General features: G+C 35.9%; 1 protein-coding gene across 5 annotated transcripts; it reads left to right on the top strand.

Moving 5' to 3' along the window:
- Nucleotides 1–484: 484 nt before the first annotated feature.
- On the top strand, nucleotides 485–12,468 carry LOC103489817 (transcription factor PIF1-like). Of its 5 annotated transcripts, XR_007819925.1 has the most exons (10): nucleotides 485–1,133; nucleotides 1,221–1,992; nucleotides 7,169–7,267; nucleotides 7,402–7,467; nucleotides 7,584–7,649; nucleotides 10,387–10,797; nucleotides 10,868–10,962; nucleotides 11,102–11,173; nucleotides 11,614–11,810; nucleotides 12,238–12,468. XR_007819925.1 is itself a non-coding variant. In XM_051083117.1 (9 exons), the coding sequence occupies exons 2-8, from the start codon at nucleotides 1,042–1,044 to the stop codon at nucleotides 10,916–10,918; spliced, it is 1,557 nt and encodes a 518-aa protein (XP_050939074.1). In that variant the 5' UTR covers nucleotides 485–931; nucleotides 1,028–1,041; the 3' UTR covers nucleotides 10,919–10,962; nucleotides 11,102–11,272. The 5 variants fall into 5 exon arrangements, 3 of the variants coding, with proteins under 3 accessions (XP_050939074.1, XP_050939073.1, XP_008447345.2); XR_537718.3 differs by lacking the exon at nucleotides 12,238–12,468 and having other exon boundaries at nucleotides 11,614–11,911; XM_051083117.1 differs by lacking the exons at nucleotides 11,614–11,810; nucleotides 12,238–12,468 and having other exon boundaries at nucleotides 485–931; nucleotides 1,028–1,133; nucleotides 11,102–11,272.
- Nucleotides 12,469–13,204: the final 736 nt, after the last annotated feature.

Genomic DNA, 13,204 nt, shown 5'->3' with positions numbered 1-13,204 from the left:
ATATTTTTTGATAAAATCTCCGATAAACCTGATCGGATAAAATCCTCGTAAATAGTTATAAATTTTTTACCAAAATTTACAAAACCATAAGTATAAATTTGTAGAAAAATTGAAATCAAATACTTTGTAATTACTTTTTATTCAAATTATAAAATTAAAATTAAACTTAAATTTTTTCGAGTATAAAATATGATCAAATCCCTAACTTCTTATATAAAAGATTATGTTAGTTATCATTTTATTTAAATTAAAGAGATTAAACTAAAATTTCAACTTTTTTTTTTCTAATACAACACCTTGAAAAAGAATTGAATCCCTTAGTTACAGATCATGCCAGTTACGATAAGGATGAGGTAAGTCACTAAACGTATTTTTGAAGAAACCTTAGGGAAGTATTTTTAATAATTTAACATAATAATAAATAAGAAAAGTAATAAAAGTATATTAAAAGAAAAAAGAAAAGGGGAACTTCGGGAAAGAGAAGTACATTGATTTGAGCACATAACTGTCAAAAACCCAACTCGTCCTTTTGCATCCTCTCTCTAAGCAAAGAAGAGAGAGAGAGAGGAAGAGAGGAGAGAAAGAGAGCTTATCCTGGAGGTTGAAGGCAGCTCTCAGTTTGTACGGAGAGAGCGTTCACATTATTCACAGTTCACACTACCAACCCAAAATCCTTCCTAAAACTAAACGACCATTACAGTTCTTTAAACTTGAGCTACCATGAAAGACAATCGACAATTGGATCCGCCATTGGGAAAAGCTTTCTGCGGTTAGCAAACTGACGAACTAAGAACTTTCTCGATACTAATTTTTGACAGAGACTTCAGAAATTTGAAATTCTTTTCTTCGTTCTGGAATTTTGTTCCCACCGCCGTTCCATTTCATTCTGTTTTCTTGCGGTTTCAGAGCGTCAGGGAGACGTAATCAAACTGTTGAGTGAGCGGCTTCGAGTTCTTCCTCTTTCTTGTTGGTTAATTAAACGGATTCCAATCCGGTTATGTTGTTTTCTCATTTTTTACTTCTTTAGATTTAAATAAAACAATGAATTACTGCGTTCCTGATTTTGAGACCGACGAAGATTCCTTGCTTCCTTCTTCTTCCTCCGTGCCATCGCGCTCCAAGACGTCTTCTATGTGAGTGTGTGTTTCTAATTTGTTTATTTATTTATTCATTGTTTCTTGATTTCAGATTCAAATTTCATTTTTGGTTTAAATACACAGGTTAGATGGTGAGGTTATGGAACTTCTTTGGCAGAACGGTCAAGTAGTAATGCACAGTCCGAACCAGAAATCCAGGATGAAATCGCCGCAGTCTACAACTGCGGAGCAAATCACGAACAGAGATACTCGACGTATGAGTCAACAGGAGGAACCGCAGCTCTTCATGCAGGAGGACGAAATGATTTCGTGGCTTCATTATCCTCTGGTTGATGATTCTACTTTGGAGAATAGTTTCTGTGATGAACTTCTCTATCCTTCTAATCCTCAGAGTATTGAGCGAAACGCCGGCGTTTCTGCACAAGTTCGTGCTACTCATGGCATGGAGTTTCGGCCGCTCACGGCGATGACGAGGACGGCGACCTCAACGATGGTTGCTCGGCCGCCAAATCCACCGATGAGAAGAACGGAAACGGAAACGAAGGTAAATAGTTTCGGGCTCTTCTCCAGGCACCCACGGAGTATCGAATCTGCTCCGTCCAATTCGAAGAGCATGGTAAGGGAATCTACAGTGGTCGGTTCGACTTCAAGCAACACGACGGTGTTGACGCCGGAAACAAGGAGTTCGGAAGTACAGAGGACGGCTATAACCGATATATTAAGCGGTGGTTTAACCTGCAGTGGTGGAGTTGCAGCTCTGTCGACTGGCAACGGTGGAGAACTGATGAAGATGGTAGTAAGTGAAACAGAACCGGTTCAAAGGACGACGAGTCTTGAGGATCGGAAGCGGAAAGGAAAAGAAACGGACGACTCCGATTACCTATGCTATAGCACGGTAAGTCTTTCTACGAACTAGGTTAATCTGGCGTTATTCAATTTCGCGTATGATTTTATTTCCCTTCAATTTATTTATTTATTAATATTTTCTGATAGGATTTTCCCTTAGGATTTATTACACATTCGACTTCTGACCATTAACATTAAGAAAATAAACAAACCACATCGAATAATTTTTTTTTTTTTTTACTAAAGTTAGGGGTGAGAACGGCATAACATAACTGAGTTATGAGCATGGGACCGTTTTGTCCGTTCCCTAGAATCTACGCCCCAAGATTTTACTATTAAGCTGCAGTAATAGACTGTTTACTGATTTGGCACACCTCTTGGGTGGTATGATGACGTGTTATAAAATCGTATTTCCGCCAGAGATTGAAATAGGATATTGTTGCATTGGAACCTACGCTGCGCATTTGGATTATCAATTTTCGTGTCTCTCTGTCCATGGGGTGATAATTTGCCTCTTCTGAGTCTGGATATGCATGAGAGGGTGGATTTTGAGGATTTACATCTCGTAATCTTCACTCTGTTTTCATGTTTCGAACTTCTTAGTTTACATTCTCATGAAACGGGAGATGTTTTCCGATTATAAATGATTTGTATCAAGGACTTATAAATTGTAATCGAGATTGATTTTAGGTGGCCTTTAAAAAGTGTAACAAAACTGTTATTCTACAAATGATTGAAGACATATAGGAGGTTCAATGTTGGAAGATATAATGTCTTCACCATTTGAGTTATGATTTGACAACTACCATATTAACTTAATTTACACCCAATCGATTAAATTTGAGTATATTTAGTTTAGATGACTTGTTTATATTGAATCTGACTTTCACCGAATAAGATAGAGTGAATTAGTCCATATTAATTTATGGTATAAATTAATGTATCAAATAAAACATAAAAATACTAGGATCGATGGATGTACCACAAGTTCAAAATGTGACTATCTAGGAAATGGCTGAGAAATTTAATTAGCTAACACATATATGGTATGTGTTGACTTGAGTTTAGCTAACTGGTTAAGGTATACGTGATTAAAAGGTAGAGGTTTAAATTTGTTTTGTTCTGTTTATCTTTTTGTATCCTTTTTTGAGTAATGGCAAGAAGTAGCAAAAAATATTCTTTGTTCCCTGGGAAATGCAAGTTCAGAATATTGAAAATAACCACCCCTTTGACTTATTTTGCATTATCCAAAGCCGTTTTACCTTTTTGTTTCTTATTCATCAATTGTAATTTTTACCCGACCATATATAACCAATCAAATGGCTCGCCCAACAAGTGTCTCACTCCACCATTCAATTTCAAAACAACTTTCTTGCAAACCAGTCCTGATTTGGCAGGAAGGAGTTGTAATTTTCTGATATATTTCTTGATGATTCATTACAACATACATTTACAATTTACAATTTATGCACAAGAATAAGATCAAACAAGGAAAAGATATTGGTGTTAAATACAGGACAATTTTTTCCATAATTGTTGCTCCATAATCTTCTCCATAATTGTTGCTATAGAATCCTAATTTCGTTAATACCCTCCCTCAAACTTAAGTTGGGAGAGTTGAGACCACCTTGAGTTTGTGAATTAGTTGGGTGAAACGAGGAGAATGAAGAGCTTTGGTGAAGATATTTGCAGGTTGATCGGTGGTAGAGATGGATTTGAGATGAAGAGTGTTGCTCTGAAGGTGATGGCGAACAAAGTGACAATCATTCTCAATGTGCTTTGTTTGTTCATGGAATACATCATTGTGTGCAATTTGAATAGCACTACGATTCTCACAATGAAGAATAGTGGGTGATGTCTGTGGGGCCCCCATATCAGTAAGAAGCCAACGAAGCCATAGTAATTCTGAAGTGGCATTAGCTAGAGCACGATATTCAGACTCTGTGCTGGAACGAGAAACAATATATTGTTTCTTGCTTCTCCAGGAGATAAGAGCATCACCTAGATAGAAACAATAACCAGTTGTAGACCATCTATCAGTAGGGTCGCCTACCCAATCAGCATCAGAGAATCCAGAGAGAACCAGGGAGGATTGTGAGGAGAATTGTAGACCATGACCCAAAGTACCTTTAATGTAGCGAAGAAGACGACAGTGAAGTGAATTGTACGTGGAGTACTCATGAACTGACTAACAATGTGAATTGCATATGCAATATCTGGACGGGTCACAGTTAATTAAATTAGACTGCCAACAAGTTGTCGATATAAAGTGGGATCGTCAAGAGGAACACCATCAAAAAGAGTGAGGTGCACATTAGGATCCAGAGGCGTTGAGATTGTGGCAGAATCAGTAATACTAGATCGGTTAAGGAGGTCAGAAGCATATTTTGCTTGAGATAAATAATAACCACTGGGTGATGATGAGATCTCAAGACTAAGAAAATAGCTGAGATTTCTTAAGTCTTTCATCTCAAAATGCTGACCCAAATAACATTGCAAATCAGATATGACTTGAGGGTCATCACCTGTAATGATCATGTCGTCAACATATAAAAGAAAGAGAACAATACCATTAGATGTCTGAAGAGTAAATAAGGCGGAATCATGAGAATTGGAGGTGAACCCAAGTTGGGTAATAGTGGAACTAAATGTTGCAAACCAAGCTCGAAGAGCTTGTTTGAGACCATAGAGAGCACGGTGAAAGAGGCATACTTTCTGTGGTGGTGGAGTAGTGCCAGGAGGTGGTTTCATATAGACTTCTTCAGATAGGGTCCCATTTAGGAACATACTTTTAACATCCATTTAAAGAAGGGGCCATTGTTTTGCAGCTGCAATGGCTAAAAGACTACGGACAGACGTCATTTGAGCTACTGAAGCAAACGTTTCTTCATAATCAATGCCATATTCTTGAGAATAACCTTTAGCAACTAGTCGTGCTTTGTATCGTTCAATAGAGCTATCATAGTGTGTTTTTATTTTAAAGATCCACTTACAGCCAATTGGTTTCTTACCGGCCGGTAAGTCAACATAGTCCCAAGTATGAGTTTTCTCTAAGGCCTGAAGTTCATCATTCATTGCTTGCTGCCACAAGGGGTTAGTACTGACTTCTTTATATGAGAAAGGTTCATCTAAAGACATGATAGTGGAGAAACAATGGTACTCTTTGAGATGAGAACGAGTTTCTCTTACCTGGGTGGATTGTTGGATAGGTGCATGTTCAGGTTCCTCACAAGGGATAGATGGAAGATCTGGAAGCGCAGAGGTAGTGTGAGATTGAGTGAGCTCAGATGGAAGTGGAGGATAATGTGTAGTGTTGGGTGGTGAATCAGGTGTGGGGAATAGATTAGTGGAAGGATCGGTAAAGAATGAGTGAGAACTAGATAGAGAGGCATGAAATGAAGAAAGACTGGAAAACATACGGTGTTCCCAAAAAGTGACATGGCGAGAAATACGTAATCGTTGAGAGATAGGATCCCAACAACGAAAACCTTTATGTTCAGTGCCATATCCCAAGAAACAACATAGACGAGCAAGAGGTTCAAGTTTGGTATGTTCATGAGGATGTAATAATAAAAAACATGCACAACCAAAAACTTTGAGATTAGAGTAAGAAGGAGGAGTATCGTATAGTCGTTCAAATGGGAAAATATTGTTTATGACTTGAGATGAAAGACGGTTGATGACATAAACAGAGGTGAGGGTGGCCTCTCTCTAAAATTTTTCAGGGCATGAGGCAGAGAGGAGTTGAGCACGAACAGAGTCTAGAATGTGACAGTGTTTGTGTTCCGCTCGTCCATTTTGCTGGGAGGTGTGAGGACATGAGCATTGAATCAAAGTGCCTTGTTGGGCAAGGAAGGAAAGAAAGCGAGAGTCCTTGTATTCCATCGCATTATCGGTGCGAAGAATTTTAGTGGTGCTGAAAAAAATCGTGTTTGAACCATATTTGCAAAATCAACATATATTTGATATAAGGAGGAATGATTTTTAAGAAAGTAAATTCAAATAAAACAAGAATAGTCATCGATAAATAAAACAAAATATCGATAACCATTGATAGTAGCACATGGAACAGGTCCCAAAATAACAGAGTGAATTAGGCCAAAAGATTTATCACATAAAGAAGCAGAATTAGGAAAGGACATAGCATGTTGTTTTGCCGCAATTTAAACAGTCAAAAGTACTAAACTTAGAAACATTATTCAAAGTGCCATTAAAAGCTAAACTACGGAGTTTATCAGAGGATGCATGACCTAGACAATTTTCTCCGTAATTGTTGCTCCATAATCTTCTCCATAATTGTTGCTATAGAATCCTAATTTCGTTAATAGGAGTTTTCATTCTTGTTCTGGTTGGAAAGTTATTGGAATCCTGACAGAACTCGTGTAACATCCACGGGAAAATGAATGAAAACTTTAATCTCGGCCAGGAGTTGTTGGAATATCCGAGGAAATGATTTTGTTTCTGATGGTCAAAGTTTTCATTCAAAGGGTAGAGAGTTCGATGGTTGCTGGATTCTTTTAGGATGCCGAGTATTGGCGATAAATACATAGAATATTTTTGCTATGAGTAAGGACTAAGTTAGTGTCCTATAAGCTGAAAGGGTCTGTCAAATAGAGCAAGCATCAGGGTTTCTGTTCTTGCAAGGGCTAACGAGTGCTGCCATGTTTGAGTGAGAATACTTGGTTTGGATGGGTATTAACTAGAGTCATGCATTGGAGAGATGCTCTTATGCGAGCTTCCCAAACACCTAACTTGGAATTGTTGTGTGCTAGGTCGGTGATTCTTCCCAAAAGCTAGCTAGACTTTGAATGTGAGCATGAGTGTTAACGAAACAGTTCCTGTATACTTGATGTATTATTAATTTAGCTGTAATATGTCAGAAATTTTTTGACAGAACCGGTGGAACCAGTTCAATTAGTTAAAAATATGTTGAGAAGATTTTTGCAGACAAATCCTACGAGACTACTACTATCCTTAATTTTTAGACACTTGTATTAATACCTTAAAAACCGGAAGGAAAGGTAATTGAGTATGCTCATGTAGATGGGGTTGCTTTGTATTGTGGTTTGAGGTCAGGTTCTGTATGTGATTATGAATATTGTGCTTTGAGTGGGTTCTTGCGTGCTTCTTCTGCATACGTAAATTCTGATGCTCTTGCCTGATGAGGTTACTGCTTTGGTGCCACTTCTGTTAAAAATTTTAAAATTTACAAACATTTGCCAAAGGATGTTGAATTCGAATCTACTGATGCAAAGAAGCAAGTTCGTGGATCGACCTCTACAAAGAGATCTCGTGCTGCTGAGGTCCATAATCTCTCAGAGCGAGTGAGTAATTTGCTGCTTTTAGCACTTCCTTTAATCATATATATATATATATATATATATATATATAGGACAGTGTGGTTTGTCCTATGCTTTTGTTACCGTTTTTTCATGGAATATTCATTTCTCGACTACAGAGAAGAAGAGATCGGATAAATGAAAAGATGAAAGCTTTGCAGGAGCTTATACCCCGGTGTAACAAGGTGCATATACAATTAGCAAGATAATTTTCAACACCTCAAATCAGGCGTAGATCAAATTGTTTCTTCCTATTTTTCTTTGTTCACTGAAATTTGGTTAATATTTTCTGAAATTGCAGGCGGACAAAGCTTCAATGTTGGATGAGGCAATTGAATACTTGAAGACACTTCAGTTACAAGTTCAGGTTGTTTGTCTCTATCGTGTTTACTTGAAAATCACATTGGGTATATATTTTCATGCTAATTAGATGCATGGCTCCCTTCCAGTGTGATTATTTTTGTTTTCTCCATGTTGCACCATTCCTGCAGTTTTTTTAATTGTTACATGAAGAGAAATGTGTAAAAATAGGGAGAGAGGGAGGCTGAACCTACCACACTAACACTTGACCATTTAGGCTATACTCATGTTTCTTATTTCAAGTATGAATACACTTCAGTACTCAGAATGGAGTTCACTATATTTGCATTTCAGAAGGCTTAATTTGACATTCCATTTCTATTTAGTCTTAGTAATTGGGTGAACTTGTGACCATTACGGTTTTTCATTTAATGGTTTTTATTTATCAGAGTTTGCGTCTCTACTTCTCTATTGCATGTATCTTTGCTAGGTTCAGAATACAAAATATAAGGGTAAAAAAATGATAATAGGAAAGGAGAATGCACTATCTAACTAATCCCAGTAGGCATGCAGAGGAAATCCGGCTGGATTTGCAATTTTGAAGCTGCCGAATTTTCTTAAACAGTTGGATCTCTGTGAATGTATTAAAAGAAATCCGAGCCTTTACCTGGGGTCCTCTCTTGGGAGTAATCCCAAATCCAATTTCCTTTTGTGGTGGACAAAGTTAGGAAAAGATCCCTATTAGAAAAGTTTCTTATCTAAGAGTTGGCAGACTATCCTTGATTCCATTTGTTTTGATAGGTATCCCTATTTATTTGTTTTCTTGTTTCAAAGCGTTGTGTGTGGTTTGCAAGAATATTAAGAAGCTTATGTGTAATTTCATTTGTGAAGAGGTAGAGGAAGGAAAATGGTCACACTTGGTTGAATGGGAAGGCTTATGTCCAGAGTGAACAAGAGCATACCATTGTGTAAACGATTCTATTTTTTGTGCTTTAACTAATATAGGATGCTGTTTGAATCAAGATGTCCGTGGGAGGATTTCCAAATTTGATAGCTGAGAGCTGTTAAGTTTTGGATTCAATCAGGTTTGGTTGTCTATCTAATCCCAAATTCATCAGTTATGATTTCATCTCCCTTCTCCATGAAGGTTAAAACTATGACTACGCTGATCTTACAGCATCCATGGTTTTTAGGATGACACAAGAATTCTCGACCTAGTATGTTCAACGTGTGCCCAAAAGATTCACATGTTGCTTTTACTAGCTTTGCAATTCATCAGGTTTAAGATCAAATTACCTCCTAAATATTTGATGATTTCAAGGAATATTCTTCAGATTTGAGATCAGATCTGCCTCCTAAATAGTGCCAATAGAGATTTCAAGGAAGAAAATTGGAGCGGTATCTTCTACTGTGATCCCCTTTCTCTCTATGTAACTTGATGTATGTGTGATAGCCCTAGTTAGAGATATATTAGGATTATTAGTAGTATGTTAGAAAGAGTGTAAGGGTAATTAGCTAAAGGTGCCTTGGTTTTAAATAGAGTGTGTTATGGACCTTAGAGGTGTGGAGATATTAGTAGAGTTTTCAATTGTGGGAATTTTGAGGGAGTAGCCCTCCAAAAGACCACCCTGTTGTAACTTCTTTGGATATTGCAATGTACATTTCATATTTTAGCACTCTTTGTTGTTTTCGAATTATCTTGTTAGGTAGTATCCTAAAAGTATCTTTTGAAAGGTCCAGCTTCGTATCCAGATTGAGAAGAGCCCAACTATTTTTTTTCGTGTTAGTTAGAGGTCATTCTCAGTGGTTGAGAAAAAGGTATTTGTTAGTTTTGAAGTGAGAACAGGTAATAGGGCTGGAGGGAGAAGTGGTGAGTGACTGAAATAGGAATTTCAAATTTTCTTTTTCTACTGGTTCTGTAGAACTCCCTATAGAAAAAAACCTTAAAGATACGTCTTAAACAAAAGTCACGGACTAGAGTTATTAGTACTTCAGAAAGAAATATTCTATGAGATCCAGTAGTCCGGTAGAAAGAAATACATGAACCCTTCCACTATACCATCTATTATTATTATTATTGAAGTGTATAAAAATTAGGCATAAAAATAAAGATTGAATATGATCAACTTAGACATAGATGAATCTACAATGTAGATATCTTATAAACCATCTCTTCTTTTTTGTCAAGAAAAAGATAGTCTATAGTAGGGTAGACTAACTTACAATGAAAGAGCCCAATGCATTGCATTTTAGGTCTTCGAAACAGTTGGGATCTCATTTTCATAATAATAAATTTGAATTTTTTCCCCGAGAAGGTCTATGGTTTGAGTCTGCAAAGTTTATGCTAAGTGAATCTAAGCTCATTGCCAGACCACTCAAAACTGTGTTCAGTTCTTTCTATCCCTAGTGTTATTTCTTGTTTGAGATCAAGGAAGTTAATTTTCTTCTGCAAATCTTAGTTGGTGAGCTAGAATTCGTGATCTCCTCTACTATCAGCTTGATTATTCACAACGTACTAACTATTGGAGACTTACTCATGCTAAACAACAATGGACCGTGCTCCTAAACCTTTCTCGCTGCTGGAACATTCTGCTCTTTCTTTTCTTGCTGCACACGATCCCTTCTTGATCTCTCATCCGTCCTTTCCTTCCAAGATTCTTAATGAAATTTGATTTACTGAAATAGAGTTTTGGAAATCCTCCTCAGCTTGTCTTGTCCTCAAAATTAAGAATTGGTTTGTAGCATGACAAACGTGGTACAGTATGCATGATAAGTAATACGAATATTGACCAGTTGCAATGCAGATGATGTCCATGGGATGTGGTATGGTGCCTATGATGTATCCTGGTGTCCAACAATTTATGCCTCCAATGGGAATGGGACTTGGAATGGGCATGGGTATCGGCATGGAAGCAGGTGTGAACTGTCCCATGATGCCATATCCTAACATGCTAGCTGGACCGATGTTTCCGAGGCTAGCTGGAGCCACTCAACTTGGACCGTCTTTCTCTTTTCCACCCTTTCATATGGCACATGTTTCCAATGCTGATCCATCAAGAATTCAAGAAACAAATCAGTCAGATCAAATGCACAGCTCATCAGGAATGCAAAATATAAATCTGCCAAGGGCCTCGAGTTCATTTGATAGCTATCATCAGTTTCCTGGTTCCCAACAGATGCAAATGTCAGCAGCATCATCACAACCTTCCCCACAGGTATCGTTATAACCAGTTGTGTCATTATAGCTCATAGATGCATATTCTTCACTCTATAGTTCTTCCACAGCATGAACCGCCAGCCCGCTACCAGGAACACAATCAACATACACAGACTTGAAAACATCGACAATCATGAAACAGGGAGTCCTACCATGGATCCGTGTAAGCTTTCATTTGAACTTTATTCTTGTTTCTTTGGTGTCTAAAGGTTCCTTGTTCTATCTGTTGAAATGTTGTACAACAGTGAGTATCGTGGAAAAGCAGCTAAAACTACTCTAATCTTAACTTTGTATGATCGCAGGTTGAAATTGGAGGAAGCATGGAATTTCTTAGATAGGGCCCTACATTACATGCCAGAAAATTTTGTAGCTAGGTAGAGTTTGATTACAATAACAACATAACACAGGTTGACATGTAAATTATGCATAGTTCATACCATTATCAAATGAGAACAACACAGCTCCTTTTCCAATTTCCTCCCTTTTGTTACTTGGGATTTGTTTGAGTTTTTACACATTGATGATGTGAACTCTCAAACAAACACATCTAACAGATCAGCTAACTGTGACTTGAGATAATATCTTTTAAATATTAGGATCGGTTTGGATTGACATTTTAAGTGCTTCAAAAGTTAATTAAAAAGTCAAGCTCTTAGTCAGGTTGAGGATCGATCAAGTTGGTAATATGTTCTTGAACTGTGGGAAAATTATGTGTTGATGGAATTTTCTCCATTTCTAATGACCTACTTGGAACCCTAGAAAGTGGATTGTATTATTTCAATCTCACTTGGTTTTGTTTTTCTCTTTGGTTTAGAGCATTCGAAGAGGAAAGGGAAACGAGAAAGAAGACAAAGGCTAGTGAAGTGAAGACTGAGGAGAATCAAGAGAACGATAATAAGTATTTTAACATATTCAATCTAAATTTTGATATTTGTTTGTTTCTTGTTGATTATAATCTTCTACCTATGAGTTTGATTAGATTTGAATCACAGCTTAGGCAAAGAAACGAAGGTAAAGCAACCACTTTTGAGCTTTTATTTTTATTTTTATTCTTATATACCTTTTGATTTTAAAGGCAAGGCAAGGTTTTTCTATGTAACATACTGCCAAAATGCTGTGAATCTCTCTTTAAGTTTTGATTAAAAAACGACCTAAAAAACTGAAGCTCAAATTCTAAAAGTAGTATAAGATCAATTCAAGGAACGGTAGATAAAGTCTCTCAAGGTAAGAATGATTATTTCATGTTTAAGAATCAAATCGGGGGCATTAATGAAATCAAACCCAAATTATTTTGTTTAGCTCTACCGGTTATTTTGGAAAAATGGGTGAATTTAAAATTAAATTTGAAAAAGATTTTAATGATTTCTCCTCCTCCTCCTCGAGTAAAAAAAGGATGTTTGAAATTATACAATACAATGACCCTCATTCTTGTGTGTAGGAGGGATACAACAGCTCCCTCGCATTGCACTATTTGCAGATGAGAGAGACATAATCGACGAAAATATCTCAACCGAGGTATAATGAGGCATAGTTAATGTAGAAATACTAATATTGATTGTAGTGTTTTTGTATTTCACTTCAATGTAATATTGACGTAATTTCTATTGTTATTTGAATGATCACTTACGTACAAAATTAGTTTTATTCTTAATCCATGATAGTTTGTCCACTTGGTGTCATGATTATTTGTAAATCATTCCCTAACCCTATATTATTGGCAAAATTATCAAATTACTATAAATATTGTTAAAATAAATTGAGGAGAAAAACATACTAATTAAATGAAAGAAGAAATTGTCCAACATACTACTAAGGTGCATGATAAAAAAATTAGAAATAATAAATTATTAAAAAATCATTAAATAAAAAATAATTAAATATATAATCAATTAAATATAAGTTTTTGAAAAATAAAAAAATTCATTAAGTATATAATGATTAATAAAATTAAAATTAATAATAATAATAAATATACCAGGAGAGAAAATTCATTTTGTAAAATAATAAAAAATTTTAAAAAATGATTTCACTAAATGAAAATAATATATCCTTTTACCTCATTTCTTTTAGGGATAGTTGCAAATATAGTAATTATATTCAAAATAATAAAGTATATAACAACATTTTAAAAAAATTGCAAATATAACAAAATTTGTTAAAATCTATCGATGATAAGAGTTGATCATTGATAGACCATGTAACAAATGTTGGTTTATCATTGATAAATCTTAAGAGTCTATCAATGATAGTACTCTATCACCGATAGACTTTGCTATATTTGCAATTTTTTAAAATTATTGCTACATACTTAATAATTATTCTAAAAATTGCTATTCATTATAATTACCCTTTCTTTTAAATCTGTCTATTTTTTTTAAAGGGGTATTTTAAAAAATATAAAAAAG

This window comes from Cucumis melo, chromosome 4, assembly GCF_025177605.1.
Source record: "Cucumis melo cultivar AY chromosome 4, USDA_Cmelo_AY_1.0, whole genome shotgun sequence".
In the NCBI taxonomy this organism is placed as follows: Eukaryota; Viridiplantae; Streptophyta; class Magnoliopsida; order Cucurbitales; family Cucurbitaceae; genus Cucumis; species Cucumis melo.
Note: the sequence above shows the minus strand (reverse complement) of the source record. Positions and strands in the feature narration are given on the sequence as shown.